The 24,047-nt window shown below is 43.6% G+C and overlaps 1 protein-coding gene across 1 annotated transcript in view; it reads left to right on the top strand.

The window, feature by feature from the left end:
* The window catches only part of ITPR3 (inositol 1,4,5-trisphosphate receptor type 3), a 385,035-nt gene that overhangs the window by 175,664 nt on the left and 185,324 nt on the right, over positions 1-24,047 (top strand). Inside the window, 5 exon segments of the mRNA XM_040339415.1 lie at positions 7,326-7,383; positions 12,446-12,608; positions 15,474-15,638; positions 16,370-16,444; positions 16,728-16,853. Coding sequence (XP_040195349.1) covers positions 7,326-7,383; positions 12,446-12,608; positions 15,474-15,638; positions 16,370-16,444; positions 16,728-16,853 — 587 coding nt within the window.

The following is a 24,047-nucleotide window of genomic DNA, read 5'->3' as shown; positions in this document are numbered from 1 at the left end:
GTAGGAGGAGGCACACTGAAACCCGAGACAGGAAAGGTTGAGGCCATCCTGGCCTGGCCTATCCCCCAAACCAAAAAACAGGTTATGTCTTTCTTGGGGACCGCTGGCTACTATAGGAAGTTTGTAGGTAACTATAGCAGCCTGGCCAAACCTCTGACTGACCTAACAAAAAAGAAACTGCCCAAGGTGGTGTCTTGGACACCAGAATGTGAGCAGGCATTTCAGGCCTTGAAGGAGGCGCTGGCCAGCGCCCCTGTGCTACAGGCTCCCGACTTCACCCGCCGTTTTCTAGTGCAGACGGATGCCTCTGCCTATGGATTGGGTGCAGTCCTGAGCCAAGTGGATGATGCCGGAGAGGAGCATCCCATCCTCTACCTGAGCCGGAAGCTGCTTCCCAGGGAAGTAGCTTATGCCACGATCGAAAAGGAGTGTCTTGCGATCGTGTGGTCTCTCCAGAAGTTACAAACGTATCTTTATGGACGGCATTTCACTGTGATCACCGATCACAATCCCTTGAGCTGGCTAAATCGTGTTGCTGGGGAGAATGGCAAACTACTTCGGTGGAGCTTAATTCTGCAGCAATACGATTTCACCATCCAGCATAAGAAAGGCAGTGCCCATGGAAATGCTGATGGGCTGTCACGACAAGCCGAGCCCGCCGGAGTCGGTTGCGTCAGGAGGGAAATTGTAGTTCCCTCCCATGCAACCACCTAAGGGGGGAGGTGTAACGATATTGCGCGCTGGACACGCGACTAGCTGTTGTGTAAGAACCATACAGCAGCCATGTTGTTTAAAAACAGTATAAGCAGTGGAAAGAAACTCACTCCCTCCCTCCCTTATTCTCAGGAATTCATAGGCATTCTACTTCAAAAGATCTGTTATCTCCTCCGAGAAACAGAGCAACCCAGGTTTCTTAATGTCTCCTGGCAGGGTTCCTGGCCTGTCGTAAAGCTGTCGTCCTCTCACCTCAGAGAGTCCACAGACCCCTGTCGTAAATGCCTTAGACTCATAAACGCTGAAGACTAAGGAATAAGTATGAACGTTACACATGTTTCATAACTTCCAGCTAACTCATAGCACAGCCAAACAACAGACATATTTAGTTTCCTCAGATAATTTGTAACGTTTCGAGCCCAGACATGAATATGATCAATCATACGGAAGGCCCCTGACCCCATTTATTCGTCATAGGTAGAATAACCATGGTAGACTTGTCACGTTTGGACTTTTCTTAAAGCAAATATCATGCTCTACAATAACACGGATGTTGGTAGTCTGTAACTATTAGAACTGCAGAGATATGAATATGTATCACAAAGTGTACCTGGGTTATGGGCGTGAATGTGGACCCTCCCAGTAACCAGCCCCTAAATCAGATGACCAGACAATTGGTTACTGGTCGTGTCAACACCCCTTTTTGATCGCACAGAAAAGAGGAGATGCCAAGTCAAGGGGGTGCTCCTTTTACCATCCAAGCTAGAGCATCTGCCAAGTTTGAGAACCGATTACCCAGTTCATCGATCGAACTCTGATCAACCTTGGACATTAATTGCAAGTATTCTTCTTCTTCAATTCTACCCTATTACTTTGTCGCTGTATATTGTCGTTATCTCTTTAAAACATATTTTTCTGTAACACTTTATTGCACCAAGTTTGCCCTTTTCGTAATAAACCTTTTATGTTGAAAAGTGTTAACTTTGTCTCTTAAACTCTTAATGCAGGCTATGAACGAACCTCTGCCTTTTGAAGAGCGCTACTGGTGTAGAGTAAGGCCTCTGAGCAGACCTGCCTGTGGTGACAGTGTGTGTTGCAGACGCTTATTCTAAAATCCTAATTGGTATTGTTAATTGACGGGAGTACCAACGCTTCCTTATCAATGTTGGTGGTGGCAGTTAAAGGGTTAATTGTGTCATTAGCCCAGTGACAATCGCTCTCAGGCTACTAGCACTTAGATTGTGGTCCCGCAAGCAGGGAAATCTTTGTGCTGGGCGCAGCTGAGAGTGGCATTGTTACGTAAGTGACAGCGTGGTGTGAGGTCGGCCTGTCCTTCGTCGCAAGTTGGCGCGGAGGGCGGGGATCTGACACTCGCGTTCGTCACATATATCACTGCAAAAAAAAACATATATTGTTAAACATATAGCCAGCTAGAAAGTCCATTACTGATAGTGTTCCCAACACTAAAAAAAACTTTTAAATGAAGCTGCTAGTTCTTCCACCACAGGTGCTCAATGGAAAGGTGGCAACTCACCAAAAGGTGTTTGACCACTTTGTAAGGAAGGTCAAATTGTGCATTTGGAATAACAAATTGATTCCCACTGCCATCGCCACTCCGCTCCAGTGAACCCTCTGGATAAAGCTAGGGCATGAAAATTGACTCCAAGTGAGACAAGAGAGAAAGTCTCATAGTGTAGTAAAATTTAAAAGCAATGACAAAGTAGTAGGTTGTCCTCACATGTAAAAGTGCCTGGCTGGCACTAAGGAAAAACAGCGTGCATTCCGCATCCCGCTCGTAGGGGTAAAAGCCTGGTGTGGGGTGACAAATCAGGACCCATAAGTGACAAATCCTCCGCTCCGACGTACGTTTTCACCTTAAATGGCATCTTCACCAAAGAAAACATAAGGATTTAAAGAAGATCTGTAAAGAAGAGTGGCCCAAAATCTCTCCTGAGTTGTGTTCAAACCTGGTAACCAACTATAAGACATGTCTTACCTTTGTGCTTGCCAACAATGGTTTCTCCACCAAGTACTAAGTCATGTTTTGCTTGGGAATCAAATACTTATTTTACTCACTGAACTGCAACTCAATTTATAAAGTTTATATCGTTTTTTTTTTGGATTTTTTGGTTAATATTTTGGAGTTGAATTACTAAAGGCAAATAGACTGTGCACTTTGAAAGGTGCAGTTTCACTGTGCAAGAACAGTCGCTCCAGAGCCTAGTATGAGTATAAATTAAAATAACTCTTCTCACTTCCATCATCCAATCATGTGCATGTGCAATAAACCCCTCTGTCTGTATCATTTAAAATACACCTATGATAAAAATTATAGACCTCTCATTTCTTTGTAAGTGGGCAAACTTACACAATCTGCAGGGGATTAATTAATACTTTTCCCCACTGTACCCCCCCCCCCCCCTTACTCTGGTCTGTCTGTATGTCAACTTTGAGTTAGTCTTAGTTAAGTTCAGTTTTATTATCTATGAATCATAAACAAAGGAGAGAAGGATATGGGAATCACTAGTTATCAAATATGTGGTACTCAACCGATATTGTCGGGGGGTGCAATCAAAAATATAATGTACCAAGAGAGAAAAAAAGAAAAAAAGAAAAATGACTGCTGCACACCCTTAAGAGTTATTACTACGTTTTATTAAATATCAGAAAATAGAGCATAAAAGGCATTAAAAACACACAGGTAACCAATTATGGTATAGTACCCTAGAAGTGACCTGAGAATACACTCACAAAACGAGACGGCAAAAATCAGTGACAAATTGAAAACTGGAGCTCGATCATCCAATAAAGAGATCTAAGTCCATAACTCACCCATTCACCCTCCACACAACACAAAGAGACCCCCCACCCCAAGCACATATAAAACCCCCACTGCTATCAATAGTCCTAAAGATTTCCACACCATGCGGTGGTTCCCTGTAACTTCAGGTGAAAGTACCACCGTCTAAGTGGGAAAAGTTGCAAAAAGGAAAAGCTCAAAAATGGGGACATGAGAAGGATCCACTATATAGTGTTATAGTAATACTGCTCAATTGGAGATAAATGGCAAGTGATAAATCAGATGAGAGAGATATAGTCCCAGGGACCGCAGACAATTCTACTAGGCTGGAGAGAAAAAGTGGTATATATATATATATATATATATGTCTCTGCTCTTCAGATGGGTCGCCGCGTCTGGACGCCAGACGCGGCGACCCATCTGAAGAGCAGAGACATATATATATATATATATATATATATATATATATACCACTTTTTCTCTCCAGCCTAGTAGAATTGTCTGCGGTCCCTGGGACTATATCTCTCTCATCTGATTTATCACATGCCATTTATCTCCAATTGAGCAGTATTACTATACCACTATATAGTGGATCCTTCTCATGTCCCCATTTTTGAGCTTTTCCTTTTTGCAACTTTTCCCACTTAGACGGTGGTACTTTCACCTGTAGTTACAGGGAACCACCGCATGGTGTGGAAATCTTTAGGACTATTGATAGCAGTGGGGGTTTTATATGTGCTTGGGGTGGGGGGTCTCTTTGTGTTGTGTGGAGGGTGAATGGGTGAGTTATGGACTTAGATCTCTTTATTGGATGATCGAGCTCCAGTTTTCAATTTGTCACTGATTTTTGCCGTCTCGTTTTGTGAGTGTATTCTCAGGTCACTTCTAGGGTACTATACCATAATTGGTTACCTGTGTGTTTTTAATGCCTTTTATGCTCTATTTTCTGATATTTAATAAAACGTAGTAATAACTCTTAAGGGTGTGCAGCAGTCATTTTTCTTTTTTTCTTTTTATCTATGAATCAAAGGCATTTTTTTTTATTTGTTGCAACCAGTTTGTTAATGAAAATGTTGTAGTGCTTTAAAGAATTTGCCGCAGAACATTTTTAAATAACCATACTGCCAGAATAGTGTTTTTTTATATTTTGGTACCCTGGGGAATACAATGATCACTGTTGCTGGCAATATTGATAATTTGTGAAAAACCAGATAGCCCATACGTGGATCGAAATTTGGCCAGTGCCTGCCGAACCAGCTGAATTTTGATCCATGCATGACTGGCCTAAGGAGAGCTGGAAGAACATTTTTCAACTAATTAGGATATTTGGCAATAGGTAAGTAGCATGATTGAGTGTAAAAAGAGCATCTTATATTAGAGTCAGTGTCTCAGAAGTAAAAATGGGCAAAGGTTCACCAATCTTATATATATATTTTTCTACTAACACCCTAGAGAATATAATGGCGGTCGTTGCAATACTTTCTGTCACACCATATTTGCGCAGTGGTCTTACAAGAACACTTTTTTTTTTAAAAATACACTTTTTTGAATTCAAAAATAAAACAGTAAAGTTAGCCCAAATTTTTTTTAATATATATTGTGAAAGATAATGTTACGCCGAGTGGAATGGCGACAAACTTTTACCCTTAAAAATCCCCATAGGCGATGTTTAATTTTTTTTACAGGTTTCCAGTTTTGGGTTACAGAGTAGGTCTAGGGCTGGAATCATTGCTCTCGCTCTAATGATCACGCTAATACCTCACATGTGTGGTATGAACACAGTTTTCATATGCGGGCGCTACTCATGTATGCGTTCGCTTCTGCACTCAAGCTCCACTAGATTTTAGTTAGGGGTATCAGAGTATAGGGGACTGAATACAAATGCACTTTTCAGATATTTATTTGTAAAAAAAATGGAAAACCATTTATCATTTTCCTTCCACTTTACAGTTATGTGCCACTTTGTGTTGATCATAAAATCCCAGTCAAATATATTTCCGTTTTTGGTTGTAACATGAAAAAAATGTGAAAATTTCAAGGGGTATAAATACCTGTTCAAGGCACTTAACTGGTCTGTCTGCTGTCCAGACCTTTCACCAGTTGAAAATATTTGCTGCACCCTGAAACGAAAAATCCAACAAAGAAAACCCAGGACTGTTGAGCAGTTTGAGCCAGTCCTATATCTGGCAAGAATGGGACAACTCTCCAAAAAATCCACCAACTGGCTCTGTTCCCAGATGTTTACAGAGTGCTGTTAAAAGAAGAGGGGTTGCTAAACAGGGCCTTGTCCTAACTTTTTTAAGACGTGTAGCGCTACCCCCTCAGGAGCTGCTGGTTGTTGTTGGGATCGGCAAATTAAGTTACCCTTTTAGTGTTGTCTAGGGGTGTGGTTGATAAGTAGAGTAGCTTAGAGTAGTGAGCAAATGTCCAGTCATTGAACAAAGGTTTTCAAATGCTTTATTTCCAGGCCCAATATGGCCAACATCAACATCAAAGGAGGGGAAAAGGGTGATGAAGCAAGAGAGAACTTTGCAGTATCAGGCCTGGATATGAACTGAGCAATCCTGCTCTCAGTAGTATCAATTGCAATCCGTCGCCACTCTAGCCAGAGTGGGTGAAGTGCCCCCGGACAGACTCCTGCCATGAGCCTGGCAGCCGAAGTGTCACTTTAGGTTTCTGGGAGGAACAGGCCTCTGCCACAGACCTGGCTCTAGGGCCTCTGCCACAGGCCAATTACTTGAATGAGCTAAATGGATGGATGGAGATTGACCGAATCCTCCCAGTAGATTAAGCATGGGTCACCGGGTGACAGCAATAGTGTACCTGTCAACATTCCGGTCACCAGATCCCTGATGGTTCGTTCAAGCCCTGTTGGACAACCTGCCTCCTGGTTCTCCTCAAGCTGACCCCCCATCGAACGGCATCCTGCCTGGGATCTCCTCAATAGAATTGGGAACCCAGTAAGTCACTGGGGTCCCTATCAGGAACATGGAGCTCCGCGTAGCGTATGACCCCGGCCTGGTAGGCCATCACTAGGGTCCATTGGATGTGCACACCCTGAATGTGGGTGCCGCACCTGGAACCTTGAACTCGCGAAGAACCACACAAAATGGCGTCTGCCACAGATCTACTCTCCCCCAGCATGCACCGCAAGGACAAACTCCTCCAATTGGCTGCTGGGGAAAAGTGGCTCCGCCAGAACCCCTCTAGTGCCAGCTGTCGCCCAGGGGTGGAAACAACACCCCTGGAGCGCAGACTGACCTACAGGACAGTTCAGGAATGACAGCAGCTCAAATTTAGAAAATTGTGAATGGGAGCAAAATAACTCTCCCATTCCCCACTAATTTTAGCGTAGTGCCCATACTGAAAGTAAGGGGGCGCAACAGACATGTTGCTCCCATCAATTTCAAAATGACCTTTGTTTGTTAAAATGGTACATTTTCTTAGTTTAAACATTTGATATGGTTCCTACTTTCTATTGTGAATAGTAATAAAAAAAAAAACATTTGCAAATCCCATAAACCTGATTTTGCAGTGTCCCAACTTTTTTGGAATTAGGGTTGTATGAAAAAATTAAAGTGATGCATTTAACATATGAATTCTGATGAGCACAAGGAACAAACAATGTTTGTAGCTTGCCATTTTTTTTTTTTAGGGAAAAGTAATTTATCATTAGAGAAGGGTGATCACTAAAGAATTTAACACTTTTATATAACGTATATCACCTATATCAACTAATTATATACAGGTAATTGTATATTTAATTCCTAATAAATTTTGAACATTCCATAATTCTTTCTTGATTGTACAGATGCCACCTTAAATCTGGAGCGTATTTCAGAACAAGCAGAAGCTATGTTTGGAGTGGGGTAAGTAAATGCTTGCTCAATTGGGGTCAATAAATGGTGCAGGTTAAAAGAAGAGAATCGTTACATAATATAGTGTTGGACTGGCTTTGTCATGAACTCTCATGGCAATTGACAAATATACAGTAGGTGCACGCGATATTGTGTCAATCTCGCTCCCTTTCTCAGCGAGATTGAGCACCTACGAGCCCCATCGCGGGAGCCAGCGCCGAGCTGGCTTGCCGCGATAGAGACAAAGCCGTCATAGAAGCGACGGGAGATCCAACTTGGATTCCCGCCAATTCTACACGTGTGCGGCGTTTGTTATGAATCCTGAGGGGGAAGTCCCCGCCAGATTTTAAATAAAAATTCGGCATGGGTTCCCCCCTCAGGAGCATACCGGGCCCTTAGGTCTGTTATGGGTTGTAAGGAGAGCCCCCCTACGCCGAAAAAACGGCGTAGGGGGTCCCCCTACAATCCATACCAGACCCGTATCCAAAGCACGCTACCCAGCCGGTCAGGAAAGGAGTGGGGACGAGCGAGCGCTCCCCCCCCTCCTGAGCCGTACCAGGCTGCATGCCCTAAACATGGGGGGGTTGGGTGCTCTGGGGCAGGGGGGCGCACTGCGGCCCCCCCACCCCAGAGCACCCTGTCCCCATGTTGATGAGGACAGGGCCCCTTCCCGACAACCCTGGCCGTTGGTTGTCGGGGTATGCGGGCGGGAGGCTTATCGGAATCTGGGAGCCCCCTTTAATAAGGGGGCCCCCAGATACCGGCCCCCCACCCTAAGTGAATGGATATGGGGTACATCGTACCCCTAACCATTCACCTGGAGGAAAAATGTCAAAGTTAATAAACACACCACACAAGGGTTTTTAAAATAATTTATTTTTCTGCTCCGGAGGCACCCCCTGTCTTCTTTATTAGCTCTTCTACCAGGGGAAGCTTCTTCTTTGACGTCTTCGGGTGGGTGGGGGCCGCCGTCTGGTTCTCTTCCACCGCCGGGGGGGTCGCTTTTAAAAAAGCCCCCACCCCCGGCGGGTTTCCTCCTGCGTCTTCGGCGGGGGGGCTTCTTCTTCCGCTATCCCGACGGGTCTTCTCCGCTATCCGGGGGTCTTCTCAACTCTCCGGGGGTCTCCTTCTATGTTCGCCGCTCTCCGCTGTTGACTCGGCGCACCCCGGTTCTTCCTCCAGCTGTCCGGTGCCTTCTCCTTCAGCGCTGAACGTCTATCTTCTTCTTCCGTGCTGTGACGTATTCTTCTTCTTCCGGGTTGTGACGTCATCTTCTTCACTTCTCCAGATGTTGACATGCCGGCTCTTCTCGCTGAAATGGCAGGTGCGCTGCTTTCATCGGACCTATATAGGCCTCACAGTCCCATCATGCTCTGTACCTACCCATGTGATACCTACCCACGTGGGTAGGTATCACATGGGTAGGTACAGAGCATGATGGGACGGTGAGGCCTATATAGGTCCGATGAAAGCAGCGCACCTGCCATTTCAGCGAGAAGAGCCGGCGTGTCAACATCGGGAGAAGAGAAGAAGAGAAGACGTCACAGTACAGCGGCCTGAAGGGAGAAGTAGAAGTCGTCACAGAACAGCGGAAGAAGAGGAGAAGACGTCACAGAACAGCGGAAGAAGGAGAAGGCACCGGACAGCCGGAGGAAGAACCGGGGTGCGCCGAGTCAAGAGCAGAGAGCGGCGAACATAGAAGAAGACCCCCCGGAGCGGAGAAGACGTCACAGAAGAGCGGTGAAGACCCCGGAGAGCAGGAGAAGACCCCCGGAAATCGGAAGAAGCTCCCCCTGGTAAAAGAGCTAAAGAAGACAGGGGGAGCCTCCGGAGCAGACTAATAAAATATTTTAATACCCTGTGTTTTTTATTTGTGTTTTTACCACTTTTCCTCCAGGTGAATGGGTAGGGGTACGATGTACCCCATATCCATTCACTTAGGGTGGGGGGCCGGTATCTGGGGGCCCCCTTATTAAAGGGGGCTCCCAGATTCCGATAAGCCTCCCGCCTGCATACCCCGACAACCAACGGCCAGGGTTGTCGGGAAGGGGCCCTGTCCTCATCAACATGGGGACAGGGTGCTCTGGGGTGGGGCCGCAGTGTGCCCCCCTGCCCCAGAGCACCCAACCCCCCCATGTTGAGGGCATGCAGCCTGGTACGGCTCAGGAGGGGGGGGGGGGCGCTCGCTCGTCCCCACTCCTTTCCTGACCGGCCGGGTAGCGTGCTTTGGATACGGGTCTGGTATGGATTGTAGGGGGACCCCCTACGCCGTTTTTTCGGCGTAGGGGGGCTCTCCTTACAACCCATAACAGACCTAAGGGCCCGGTATGCTCCTGAGGGGGGAACCCATGCCGAATTTTTATTTAAAATCCGGCGGGGACTTCCCCCTCAGGATTCATAACAAACGCCGCACACGTGTAGAATTGGCGGGAATCCAAGTCGGATCTCCCGTCGCTTCTATGACGCGCACGTTGGAATGTGCTGTCACTATTCCAGTGAGTGCGAGATCTCGGCACCATGTCGCCGAGAATCAGCGCGATGCTGTCATGCTAAAAACACAATATCACAAACACCTACTGTAAGTCACAATCATGCGCAATGTCCTTTTGTCTCTTTCGATCAGTTGTCCATGTCGACCGCACTTATGCTTATTAGATAAAATCAGATAACATTTTCCCAGAAACTGTATATGCCGTTGTCATGGACTTGGGGCTGCAGGAGAACCACTGCCCAGAGAACTCTGTCTGAATGTCTTTTCAAGTTATACAGAATGAGCTGGTCACTAATTGACTTTTGGCTACCTATGTATAATGTATTGCTATGGGGAGCCGGACTGTCTGAGGTGGCCTTTTTCTATGATAATAGGATTAGCTCTACTGTCTGAGGTGGCCATTGTCTGTGATAATGGGAGTATCGCTTATCTGATGGTTTTCTGTATACATTCAGCGTTGTTCTCTAATAAAGCCATTCTTCTGGTTTTCTCCAAAAACTGGTGTTGCCTAGTTCTTTGGGGTAACTATAGCTATTTTCACTGGCCTCGTGTTGGGAAGCAGCTTCTTGGTGGAGATACCGGGTTGTCCAGAGTCCGTCACCGCCAGCATAACCTTTTATACTGTACCTAGCAACACCGCAACTAAATTATCAATTTCAGTCACAGAGACACCAGCTAAGTGGGCATCAACAATATGGCCTCCTTGAAACTCAGCAAATCTCTGACATGACTCTGTATTACTAGCAGCGCACACCATGAATGACGAAAGTGAGGCTTCCCACCTGTTAGCTAGATGTCTCATCACACTGCGGAAGCAAAAGAATGTTACGTCACTTCCACTTTCAATGCGAAACAAGTCATCACTTTCACACCTGCAAATCATGTAGTGATTCCATATTATTGTCCAACACCTGTACATTACTAAAGGCATTTAATTTATCTATGTGCAAGTTCACTTGGCTTAATAATTGAGGTGAAGCGGTTTGGTATAATCCAAGAGAAACGCCGCACACCGATGATGTCTTCACAGGCAAAACTTTTTTCAGCTTCAGCATATGGTCCCAGCCCCAGGACCACCGCTCTGACATGTTTTACCAAATGGGCTGTATAATTCCTCTATGAGACATGTGAAAAGGGTGGTCCTGTGGGTAGGGGCATGTGTTTAATTTTGGCTGATTAAAGGTTTGTCCGTGAAGATATCATTGGATGGAGTGCATCTTTACATTTGGATTATACTGAGCTTTGTGTGGAGGAGTGACAAATTCCTAAACAGCACCTAATTTCAGCATATGAGGAGAGCACTTGGAGGATTGAAGTGATGCACTTCTCTTTGACTCTACAAACTGTAAGGTAAAACTGTGTTCACTTTGAATATGTACGGGAAATGGAAAAAAAAACAAGGCTTTAACTTGCACATGACTGAATAATATTCATTTATCCGAGGTGAATGTGTTTGGTCATGAGAAGTTATACTGCCCATACAAAGCTCATATTCTCATATTCTTCTAATAATTACATTAACCACTTCACCCCCAGAAGAATTTTCCCCCTTAATGAGCAGAGCATTTTTTGCAATTTGGCACGTCGTTTTAACTGACAATTGCGAGGTCCTGCGAGGCTGTACCCAAACAAAATTGACGTCCTTTTTTCCCCACAAATAAAGCTTTCTTTTGGTGGAATTTGATCAGCTCTGCTGTTTTTATTTCCTGCACTCTAAACCAAAAAAACACTTTTTGCTATAATAAATATCCCCCAAAAATATATATAAAAAAACAAGTTTCTTCCTCAGTTTAGACCGATATATATTCTTCTACATATTTTTGTTAAAAAAAACGCAATAAGAGTATAGCTTCTACAAAATAGGGGATAGATTTATGGCATTTTTACTATTCATTTTCTTTTTACTAGTTATCATTACTTATTATCAGGACTGCGACATTGCGGCGGACAGATCAGACACTTTTGACACTATTTTGGGACCACTGACATTTATACAGCAATCAGAGCTAAAATAGCCACTGTTTACTGAGTGAATGTCACTGGTAGGGAAGGGGTTAACACTAGCGGGCGATCAAGGGGTTAAATGTGTGTTCCCTCTGTAGGGGGATGTGCTCACTAGGACATGACATAGATCACTGTTCCCGATGACAGGGAACAGAAGATCTCTGTCATGTCACTAGGCATAACAGGGAAATGCCTGGTTTACATAGGCATTTCCACGTTCTGAATTTCCTCACCGAGTCCTTGGGCATGCGGCATGCACGCTCCTGCTAGCCTGCTCTGAAGGAGGGACGTAAGGGTACACCCATTTACCCACCCGTGCCATTCTGCTGACATACATCGGCATGCGGCGGTCGGCGAGTGGTTAAAGTACACCTCCAGCAGTTTGTGCAGCCCTTTTTCTGGTCTAAGAAGGCAGAGAAAATAATACTGTAGCCTGTCATCAGCTACACAGCAAATATAAATGAAGGGTCAGCTGTTTCAGTTCTGTACTGCTGACATTCACATTTCTAGATGTTATTATTATAAACCGCAAGTTGTTTTTTAGGATTGATGGACCAATAATTTTATTCATCCCTGCAGGAAGAATACTATGCTGGAAGTAGATGACGAGGGTGGCAGGATGTTTCTGCGTGTCCTCATACATCTGACAATGAATGACTACCCCGCTCTCATCTCTGGATCTCTACAACTTCTTTTTAAACATTTTAGCCAAAGACAAGAAGTGCTGCATACATTTAAACAGGTACCTTTGGAAATGGGTTGGAAGGAAAACTGTGATCTGTGACCAGAAGTCAAAAGTCTTGGTATATGATGGCCTGAACTTTGGAAACCAAACCAGTTGCAATAAATCTATCCTATAACTCTCCTGCAACTCCTATATTACAACCAAATTGTAATCCCCTAAGCCAGTGTATTAACCAGTATTTAAACACAGTGGTATTTACAAATGCAATATACCCCATGTCATAAAGTAAATTATTGCAACATGCGTTCTGCGCATAGGCAGTCCAATTATTTCATCAGGCTGCCCTACCCAAAGAAACAAGGGGAAAGAAGTCCCTAACCCTATTTTTTAATAGTGTGTGAGTATAAAAGGGAGGTACCTGCACTGATGGTGAGATTATTAAGCTAGAAACTGCTGCCTCTCTCCCAGAACACCTACCTGAGGTGGGTCTGAAAAATAAAACAAAATTAAATAATGGTGGTAATGGCGCTACTCCAAATAATGCAATAAACTTAATAAAGTGCCACGTGATATGCTAAAATATAACACTTTCCTTAAATTGACATGTGCAGAAGTGCTTGTGACACAGAAATATATATATATATATATATATATATATATATATATATATAGATATATATATATATAGACATGGTATAAATTGAATTAAAAAAAAACTTAATGGGTGCAAAAATGTAATCATTCAAATACAATCACATGAGAAAACAGAATTTTTCGATTTTTGGGGAATTCTGTTTTGAGTTCATAAAAACAAACAAAACAAAAAAGTGAAGTTGGGAATAAAAATTAAAAAATTCCAAAACCTCAACTCAACCTTCAAAGAGAAACAAGTGACTGGTGCCTAAAATCCTTTCCGTGACTTGCAAAGACGTTATTTAAGCTGTGCAGGTTCTCCACTCAGTGCTCTTCTTGTGTATATGCACTTACTAGAAAACTCTTCCCTCTAGGGGGTATTGTGCCTTTACAGCCACCTTGCTGTGTTTTTGAAACAGACCTTCCAAGGAAGATGCCTCTTGTCAGCCGTTTATCCTTGTTAATGCTCTGTATATGTAGAGAGAAAAATAACACTCTTTAGTGCAAATAATGTTTATACCACCGTTATTACTTATAAGGGTAGTCATGCACTTACATTTGCTAAAAATCGTGTTTGCAGTTAGGAACAGGAAGTGATGAGCTTCCTCTGCGTTCCACGAGTGAAAACCAGAAGTGACGCAATGATGCTGTGGCTCCGCCCTATGTGTTTCGTCAGCAAGACATCATCTGGAGCAGCGCCATCTTGCTACACTCCCGAGGTTAAATGCAATGTGGTAGCCTAGAAACCCAAAGCAAATGATCCTAGCGCCCATTTTATTGAAGACCGCATATTCTGATCTGGGATGTTCAATTAGTATTTATCACTAATACCACCTCCCGATGGAATGTGAATTTACCGCACAGATGGCAGACTTAGGTAAACCCCATGGGCATGGGGAAAAAAAAAAGTTTGTAAAAACAGGTATAGTTTTTATCTTGGCCGTGTCACATTTTGCCATACTTGTTAAAAGGGTATGTAGGGGACACCACATTTTATTTTTCCTCTTAAAGTGGAGTTCCACCCATAAATATAACATTACATCAGTAGTTTTAAAAAAATGTCATTAGTCCTTTATGAAAAAATGTTTTTTTCTTAGATGCCTTCAAAGTGTTGTTGCTAGGCAGAATAGTTAATCTTCCCACTTCCTGCACCTAGGTGCTTAATGCACCGCACAGACTCCTGGGAATGTAGTGGGTGTAACTTGCCAGGAGTCTGTGCACTCCCCAGTCTCAAAGAATCATGTGACTTGGACAGCACAGGTGCTGAAACCTGATCTGACACTACTTGTGCAGCACTGAGCATGTGCGAGATTTGCAAGGCTGAAATCCAGGAAGTCATACAGTCTGGCTTCATGATGCCCACACTTAAGATGGCCCCAGTCAATTTCTATTTTATAAAGTGTCTAAATGCTGTAACAACCTAACAAAACGGACCTTAGTTTACAGACTAACTTTACTAGAATACATTAGGCTTGTGTATTACAGGGGTATTTATATTTAAAAAGTGAAATTGTGGCCGGAACTCCGCTTTAATTTCCTCTATGCATAAAAATTACAATATTTTTTACATTTTGGCATATCACGTGGCACTTTATTTAATTGCATTATTTAAAGCAGCGCCATTACCACCATCATTTAATTTAGTTTCACTTTTTTTCAATAGTGCTGTACCAAGCTGCACAATGCTGTGGCATCATGCAGTTCAGTGCATGAAAAAAAGTGCCATGGTTGCCAATGCGTGGAGCTGGTATTAACAATCAATGGCACCGCTATACCTCTGTTTTTCCCTGGTGATCTGGCCAGTAACACACTTCCTGTATTACATTCCCCCTAGATGAAGGAGCACAGGGGGGCAAATTTGGTTAGCAGCATTGTCAGTCTGGGGGCAAATGAGTGCTAGATGTACTAGCAGATTTAAATACAGTAAGAAACTGAAGCTGGACTCCTGATACTACTTTATAATCAGTTACAGCAAACAGTTATTTTTCCTTTTGGGATAAAGATTTTACAAAAATAAATAAAAGCTGGTCATTGTAAGCACCCATGTCAGTGGTAAATGGTTTATCTCATTACTGTAACTGCAAGAGAGATTTTCTGTTGAGAAACACCAGACTTACTGGCTGGATCACCAGGTAAAATAGAAGAAAGAAAGCCTAAAAAGGAAACTAATATCGCCATCACATCTAAGAATTGGTAAGCTGCAATATAATAAATGTTTTCTTTTAAGTTAAATACTGCTGTATGTAAGTTTGATGTAACTTTCCTTTGCATGTGCTTTCAATCTTTCAGGTTCAGCTGCTGATCTCAGCCCAAGATGTTGATAATTACAAAGTGATCAAGTCTGAGCTTGACAGACTGAGGACCATGGTAGAAAAATCTGAACTCTGGGTTGACAAGAAAGAAAAATCAGGGAGTAGTGGTTCATCGGATAGTAACAAAAAGGAGAAAAAAGAGGTGATACATTTCAAACTATTGTCATCACATTTACAACTTTATCCTACAGAAGCCATATTATTCTTTTAGGAAGGCCCTCCTATGACAAGCAGCTCTGATCTGCTGTGGTCACTGCTGCACCTTTTATCAATTACATTATAGTAAGATGCAGATTATTGTTTCTATGCTGTCCTTCTGTGTTAGAGCAGGTCTGTTGTAAAATTGGATGTGCCTATTGTTCATCTTGGTTATTATATGAGTTTTGAAAAAGCTACACCTATACTATAGATAAAAAGATTTATATTATTTTAAGATGATTACGTAAACACGTTTTTATAGTGTAGATTTCAAAGCTCAGTCCACACGTAAGTGGTGTTTGACTTAGAGATGGCATGTGATTGGCAGAAACACCTACTGGCTTCTTATTTCTCCTGTGAATTCCTATTGACAAGATCTGTCCTTCGTAGTTTCCCAGCTCCATTCCTGGCCACCTTGAAGTTTCAGAGGTCACCATGCAATTGTGGTGTCCCCACTTCTCCTATTGCATTCTCTGGGTTATGAAATTATTTACAAATCCAAACATAGATTGGGGATCCTGTATGCCACATCAGGTGAGCAGACCTGGGAACCCAGAAGATTTCAGCACTGGAGTCCCTAAGAAACCATTAGATGTTTTTTTTGTTACCAGCCTATGGGGAAAACACTAAAATATCAATAAGATCAAAAAGATTGATTTGCTTTTTTTTTAACAGCATGAAGGGGATCAGGGGAGCACTGGAAAACCAGCTACAGAGAAGAGCAGTGAGAATTATCAGATTGTTAAGGAGGTAAGAGTTTGTCATATGTTTTGTCAAAGCTGCTGTGGCCGAGTTTGACTGTTTCAGAAGATATACTGTACATCATAATTTGTTTTGCTCCATACAAATCAATAGAAATCGATTAGTATAAAGTATATGCATAAAAACACTTTTCACAGTCAGTTTAAACCAAGTACGGTATGTAAAAATATTAGTCCAGTGTATCACCAGAAGGACATACACACATGATAGATTATAAGTCAATATTGCTGGTCCCTATAAAAGATATTTTTTACAATGTTTTTCCCTTTAGATCTTGGAAAAATTGAATAAAATGTGTGGTGTCGGAGAGCAAGTCCGTAAGAAGCAACAAAGGTTATTAAAAAATATGGATGCCCATAAGGTTATGCTGGATCTTCTTCAAATCCCATATGAAAAGGTATTTTATCTTATCATTGTAAACAAGTATTTTATCATTCAAAGATTACTGTAAAGTAAGAACTAAATATGTAGCATTGATAGTTATGATGCAAAACAAGATATACGTATCATTGGCGTGATTGGTAGGATAATTTCATAAGCTACTCATACATCAAATGTACAGACAATACATGATAAAATGCATATTTCTTGGCACCTTTAGTTGTTAACTCTACACGTTTTATAGCCATTACTTGTTTTGCATTCTACATACCAATCATGTTTATTGACTATTTGTATTATATGGTATGAACATTATATTTTATGTGTAAGTCTTTTTGACTACAAATATATTATTATTGATTGATACAAATGTTTTTCCTAAGATTACGGTATACGGTATGCCCAATATGGTTGTGATAATACATTTTACATATATATATATATATATATATATATATATATATATATATATATATATATATATATTTATTTCATGTATCTTCATTTGCAATGACACGCCTCATACAAAGTCCCATTCCCCTTTTCTGTATTAATACATTATTAATCGTGTCAGGTCACACCTTTTCCTATTTGTCTTAAAATCATTATTGGGGGATTCATGCATGGCACAATTTACAAAATTCCTACTAAATATAAAAGTTAAAACTGTATTGAGTTAACCACTTGCTTACTGGGCACTTAAACCACCTTCGTTCCCGGAGCAATTTTCAGCTTTCAGCACTCTCACACTTTGAATGTTAATTACTCAGTCATACAACATTGTATCCAAATGAATTTTTTGTCCTTTTTTTCATAGAAACAGAGCTTTCTTTTGGTGGTATTTGATCACCTCTCGACTTTTTATTTTTTGCGCTATAAATGAAAAAAGGCGGAAAATTTTGAAAAAAAATGAATTTTTCTTAGTTTATGCGATAAAATTTAGCAAAATATTAATTTTTCTTCATAAATTTTGGCCACAATTTATACTGCTACATGTCTTTGGTAAAAATAACCCAAATTAGTGGATATTATTTGCTCTTTGTGAAAGTTAGAGAGTCTACAAGCTATGGTGCAAATCATAAAAAAAATATCACACCTGTTGTACCGGTGCCTATCTCATTTCTTGGGGCCCTGAACACGCCAGGAAAGTACAAATACCCCCCAAATGACCCCTTTTTAGAAAGTAGACATTCCAAGGTATTTAGTAAGATGCATGATGAGGTTTTTGATGTTGTAATTTTTTCCCACAATTCTTTGCAAAATGAATATTTTTTTTATTTTTTTTTTCCCCCTCACAAAATTGTCATTGTAATAGGTTATTTCTCTCACATGGCATGTGTAAACCACAAATGACACCCAAAAATACATTCTGCTACTCCTCCTGAGTATGGCGATACCACATGTGTGAGACTTTTTTACAGCCTGACCACATACAGAGCCCCAATATGCAGGGAGCACCATCAGGTGTTCTAGGAGCATAAATTACACATCTAACTTGTTGACTACCTATTACACTTTTGAAGGCCCTGGAGCACCTGGACAATGGAAATGCCCACAAAGTGACCCCATTTTGGAAAGCTAACACCCCAACGTATAATCTATGAGGCATAATGAGTCTTTTGAACGATTCATTTTTTTCCAAACGTTTTTGGAAAATGTGGGAAAAAAATGAAAACACATTTTTTTTACGCAAAGTTGTCCATTTATAAGATATTGCCAACACATAGCCTGTACATAGCAAAAATTACACCCCAAAATACATTCTGCTACTCCCCCTGAGTATGGCGATACCACATGTGTGGGACTTTTTCACAGCCTGGCCACATACAGAGCCCCAATATGCAGGGAGCACCATCAGGTGTTCTAGGAGCATAAATTACACATCTAACTTGTTGACTACCTATTACACTTTTGAAGGCCCTGGAGCACCTGGACAATGGAAATGCCCACAAAGTGACCCCATTTTGGAAAGCTAACACCCCAACGTATAATCTATGAGGCATAATGAGTCTTTTGAACGATTCATTTTTTTCCAAACGTTTTTGGAAAATGTGGGAAAAAAATGAAAACGCATTTTTTTTACGCAAAGTTGGCCATTTATAAGATATTGCCAACACATAGCCTGTACATAGCAAAAATTACACCCCAAAATACATTCTGCTACTCCCCCTGAGTATGGCGATACCACATGTGTGGGACTTTTTCACAGCCTGGCCACATACAGAGCCCCAATATGCAGGGAGCACCATCGGGTGTTCTAGGAGCATAAATTACACATCTAACTTGTTGACTACCTATTACACTTTTGAAGGCCCTGGAGCACCTGGACAATGGAAATGCCCACAAAGTGACCCCATTTTGGAAAGCTAACACCCCAACGTATAATCTATGAGGCATAATGAGTCTTTTGAACGATTCATTTTTTCCCAAACGTTTTTGGAAAATGTGGGAAAAAAATGAAAACGCATTTTTTTTACGCAAAGTTGTCCATTTATAAGATATTGCCAACACATAGCCTGTACATAGCAAAAATTACACCCCAAAATACATTCTGCTACTCCCCCTGAGTATGGCGATACCACATGTGTGGGACTTTTTCACAGCCTGGCCACATACAGAGCCCCAATATGCAGGGAGCACCATCAGGTGTTCTAGGAGCATAAATTACACATCTAACTTGTTGACTACCTATTACACTTTTGAAGGCCCTAGAGCACCTGGACAATGGAAATGCCCACAAAGTGACCCCATTTTGGAAAGCTAACACCCCAACATATAATCTATGAGGCATAATGAGTCTTTTGAACGATTCATTTTTTTCCAAACGTTTCTGGAAAATGTGTAAAAAAAATGAAAACGCAATTTTTTTATGCAAAGTTGTCCATTTATAAGATATTGCCAACACATAGCCTGTACATAGCAAAAATTACACCCCAAAATACATTCTGCTGCTCCTCCTGAGTATGGCGATACCACATGTGTGGGACTTTTTCACAGCCTGACCACATACAGAGGCCCAACATGCAAGGAAGACCAACCGGTGTTCTAGGGACACATAGCATACACATGACAAGAATTACACACCAAAATACATTATGCTAAGCAAAGGGTAAACAAAAAATGTACCTGTGGTTTTAGTAGCGCAGTTGTCCACGGGACGATAGCACTGGTCCAGGCAGCAGGCAGGGACTTGGTCAGCAAAAGAAAATGCAATTGTCCAGGCAACAGGCATGATGGCATAGGTCCTACAGGCAGCAGGCAGAAGTAGGGCCTCGTTCAGGACAGAATGGGGACAGGGGTAGAGGCTTCTCCCACCCAAATCTCTTTGAAGCCTCCGGGCAACCAGACCCTAATCTAGAATGAGAAAACAAAAACAATAGTTTTCTTCATCCAGAAAAACAATTCTGGAGCCCCTCACATGTGAGACCCCTGTGCTTTGAATCCCACTAGTCCACTGGCAGGGTAAAAGATCAGTCCAAGAGGCAGGCAAAAAGAATGGTCAAACGGTCCAGGGTCAGTTCCAGATCAGGCAGAGGTATAAACAGAATCGGTAGGCATAAGCGTGGTCAAATAACAGTCCAGGGTCAGTTCCATATCAGGCAGAGGTATAAACAGAATCGGTAGGCATAAGCGTGGTCAAATAACAGTCCAGGGTCAGTTCCATATCAGGCAGAGGTATAAACAAAATCGGTAGGCAGAATCGTGGTCAAATAACAAGCCAGGGTCAAATACAGAGCAAGCAGAGGCATAAGGGGTGTAAAGGTAAATGGCAGGAAGTGACTAATAATTTAGTAAGGAATGATAACGGCGGAAACAGCCGCCTATGCAGAGGCCTGGTTGGGAAGGGCATTGGGCACAATGAAAACGGGTGTCTCTTCTCACTCCATCTTTGGAGCACACCCGGCATTTTTTTTGGGAATTTCGGCCTGTTGGTCCGGGAGGGATTTTATCTGGGAAGTGGCGCTCATAGAGTCGGCTTACCACATCGGATCGAATGGTTGCTGGTGGGTTGCTGGTGTATAAAAGGGCAGTGGTGATTTCCTCCTGGAAGTAAAGGTAGGATTTGGGTCTTGGAGTGGATTTTCGATATAATACGTACGTGTTGTATATGGCCAAATTGAATAAGTAAATTGAAACTTTTTTATACCACTGGTATGATCGTCTTGTGGAAAGGTAGGGCTCGATCATTTGATCATTGAAATCGACACCCCCCATGAACTTATTGTATTCGTGGATACATTTAGGTTTCTGGATTTGCCCATTCCTCCTTCTGATGGTAACGCATGTATTGTTGTGGATGGTAGAAAGCACGTACACATCCCTTTTGTCCCTCCATTTCACGGCCAGAACTTCCTCATTGCGTGCACTCGCCGTCTCCCCTTTTCTTAGCTTCTTGGTGACGAGGCTTTGAGGAAAGCCCTTCCGGTTCGACCGTACGGTGCCGCATGCGGGTGTCTTCTTTCTATACAAGTTTCGGAAAAGGGGCAAACTTGTGTAGAAATTGTCCACATACAAGTGGTAGCCTTTCTCCATGAGCGGGTTTAGGAGTTGCCAAACAATTTTCCCGCTGGTTCCTATGTAGTCTGGGCAATTAGGGGGGTGTAGCTGGCTGTCCTTTCCTTCATATATGTTGAAGGCATAGGTATATCCGGTGGCACGGTCACATAATTTGTAGAGCTTCACTCCATAGCGGGCCCTTTTGGAGGGCATAAATTGCTTTATGCCGAGCCTGCCAGAAAATTTGACAAGTGACTCGTCAACACAGATGTTTTGGTCCGGGGTAAACAACTGGGGGAAAATTTGGGAAAAATAATCTAGTAGTGGCCGAATCTTATAAAGTTTATCAAAATTTGGGTCATCTCGGGGAGGGCACTGGGTATTGTCACTGTAATGTAGGAATCGCATAATCATTTGATATCTGGACCTGGGCATTTTTGAGGAAAAGACGGGCATGTGGTATATGGGCCGTTTTGACCAATATGAACGTACTTCGTTTTTGTGGTTTAGTCCCATACAGAATACGAGGCCCAAAAATTTTTTAAACTCTTCCACTGTAAGGGGTCTCCATTGGAAGGGACGGGCATAATAGGATGTGGGGTGACTGGAAATAAATTGTTGGGCATAGAGATTGGACTGGGAAACAATTGAGGAAAGCAAGTCCTCAGTAAAAATTAAACTGAAAAAATCTATTGGGGCAAAATTTTCTGTGTCCACTTGGACTCCTGGCTGGGCAGTGAAAGGGGGAATGTTGGCTTCTCCTGAATTAGGAGGAAGCCACAAGGGGTACTGAAGGGAATAGGGAAGGCTGGCATGGGACCTACTGGTACGTGACCTTGCTTGACGAGGTGTTGCGGTTCTGGTGGATGGCACAGCGGTGCTGGTGGATGGCACAGCAGTGCTGGTGGATGGCACAGCAGTGCTGGTGGATGGCACTGCCTCGTTAGCAATACGCCTTCGTCTGGCGGGCGGACCCTCTTCCTCCTCTTCTTCCTCTTCTTCCTCTTCTTCCTCTTCTTCCTCCTCTTCCTCATCTTCCCCCTCTTCCTCCTCTTCCTCATCTTCCCCCTCTTCCTCCTCTTCCTCCTCTTCCTCTTCACTGCTAACTATCGGCTCATAGTCAACATCAGATCCGGCGTCTGACCTTGCGGAGGAATCCGAATCGCAGAGCTCCCCGTTGCTCTCGTCGGCCGCAATAATTTCGTATGCCTCCGTAAGTGAAAAAGATCTTTTAGCCATGACAAAAGATGGCACGTGGCACTGATGACACTGACAGGTGGCACTGACGGCAAATGGGACTGGCAGATGGCACGGGCAGATGGCAGATGGCACTGATGGCAGGTAGCACTGATGGCAGGTGGCACTGATGGCAGGTGGCACTGATGGCTGACGGCACGGGCAGATGGCACTGGCGGCAGGTGGCACTGGCGGCAGGTGGCACTGATGGCAGGTGGCACTGATGGCTGACGGCACTGATGGCACGGGCAGATGGCACGGGCAGGTGGCACGGGCAGGTGGCACTGGCGGCAGGTGGCACTGATGGCTGACGGCACTGATGGCACGGGCAGATGGCACGGGCAGGTGGCACGGGCAGGTGGCACTGATGGCTGACGGCACTGATGGCACGGGCAGATGGCACGGGCAGGTGGCACGGGCAGGTGGCACTGGCAGATTGCACTTTTGGCAGATTGCACTTTTGGCAGATTGCACTTTTGGCAGGTGGCACTTTTGGCAGGTGGCACTGATGGCAGGGGCAGGTGGCACTGATGGCAGGGGCAGGTGGCACTGATGGCAGGGGCAGGTGGCACTGATGGCAGGGGCAGGTGGCTCTGATAAATGCACTGGCACTGGCTGATGGCACTGGAAGGTGGCACTGGAAGGTGGCACTGGAAGGTGGCACTGGCAGGGACTGTGGGTAGTGTTATGTCACTCACTGGGTTTTTTTACACTGTAAACGGCTTTCTCTCCTCACACGCGGTCTGTGTGTAAGGAGAGAAAGCCGGCGATGAGAGATGATCTCATATGTTTACATTTGAGATCATCTCTCATTGGACGGCTCGATCGAGTGCTGAATGGCCGCTGTGATTGGCCATTCAGCACGATCTGTGATTGGCTGTGTCCGAGGGACACGGCCAACACAGTTTTCTGCAGAAGCGCGATCGCGGGGACGCGCTTCCAGCAGAGAAACGACAGGCCGTTTAAAAACGGCCACTTGGCACTTCAGGTCCGCGCTGCAGACGTATTTTTACTATAGCGCGGATCTGAAGTGGTTAAAGTGGTTGTAAACCCACTTAGTATTGTGAAAGCAAGGGGATTTCATGATTTTTACTAAGGCCCCGTACACACGATAGAATCCATCCGCAGATAAATCCCAGCAAATGGGTTTCTGCGGATAGATCCTATGGTGTGTACACGCCAGCGGATCTGTTTCCGCGGAGAAATCTCCTCTGGGATGGATTCCAGCAGATCGGATATTTGCTGTGCTGCACAACAAATCCATCTGCTGGAATCCATTCCAACGGATGGATCCGCTCGTCTGTACAGACTTACCGGATCCATTCGTCCAAAGGGATTCCCCGCACGCGTCGTAATGATTTGACGCATGCGTGGAATTCCTTATATGACAGCGTCGCGCCCGTTGCCGCGTCATAATCGCGGCGACGGCGCGACACGTCATCGGCAGAGGATTTCCGCGCGGATTTCAATGCGATGG

Source organism: Rana temporaria, chromosome 2 (assembly GCF_905171775.1).
Source record: "Rana temporaria chromosome 2, aRanTem1.1, whole genome shotgun sequence".
In the NCBI taxonomy this organism is placed as follows: domain Eukaryota; kingdom Metazoa; phylum Chordata; class Amphibia; order Anura; family Ranidae; genus Rana; species Rana temporaria.
Note: the sequence above shows the minus strand (reverse complement) of the source record. Positions and strands in the feature narration are given on the sequence as shown.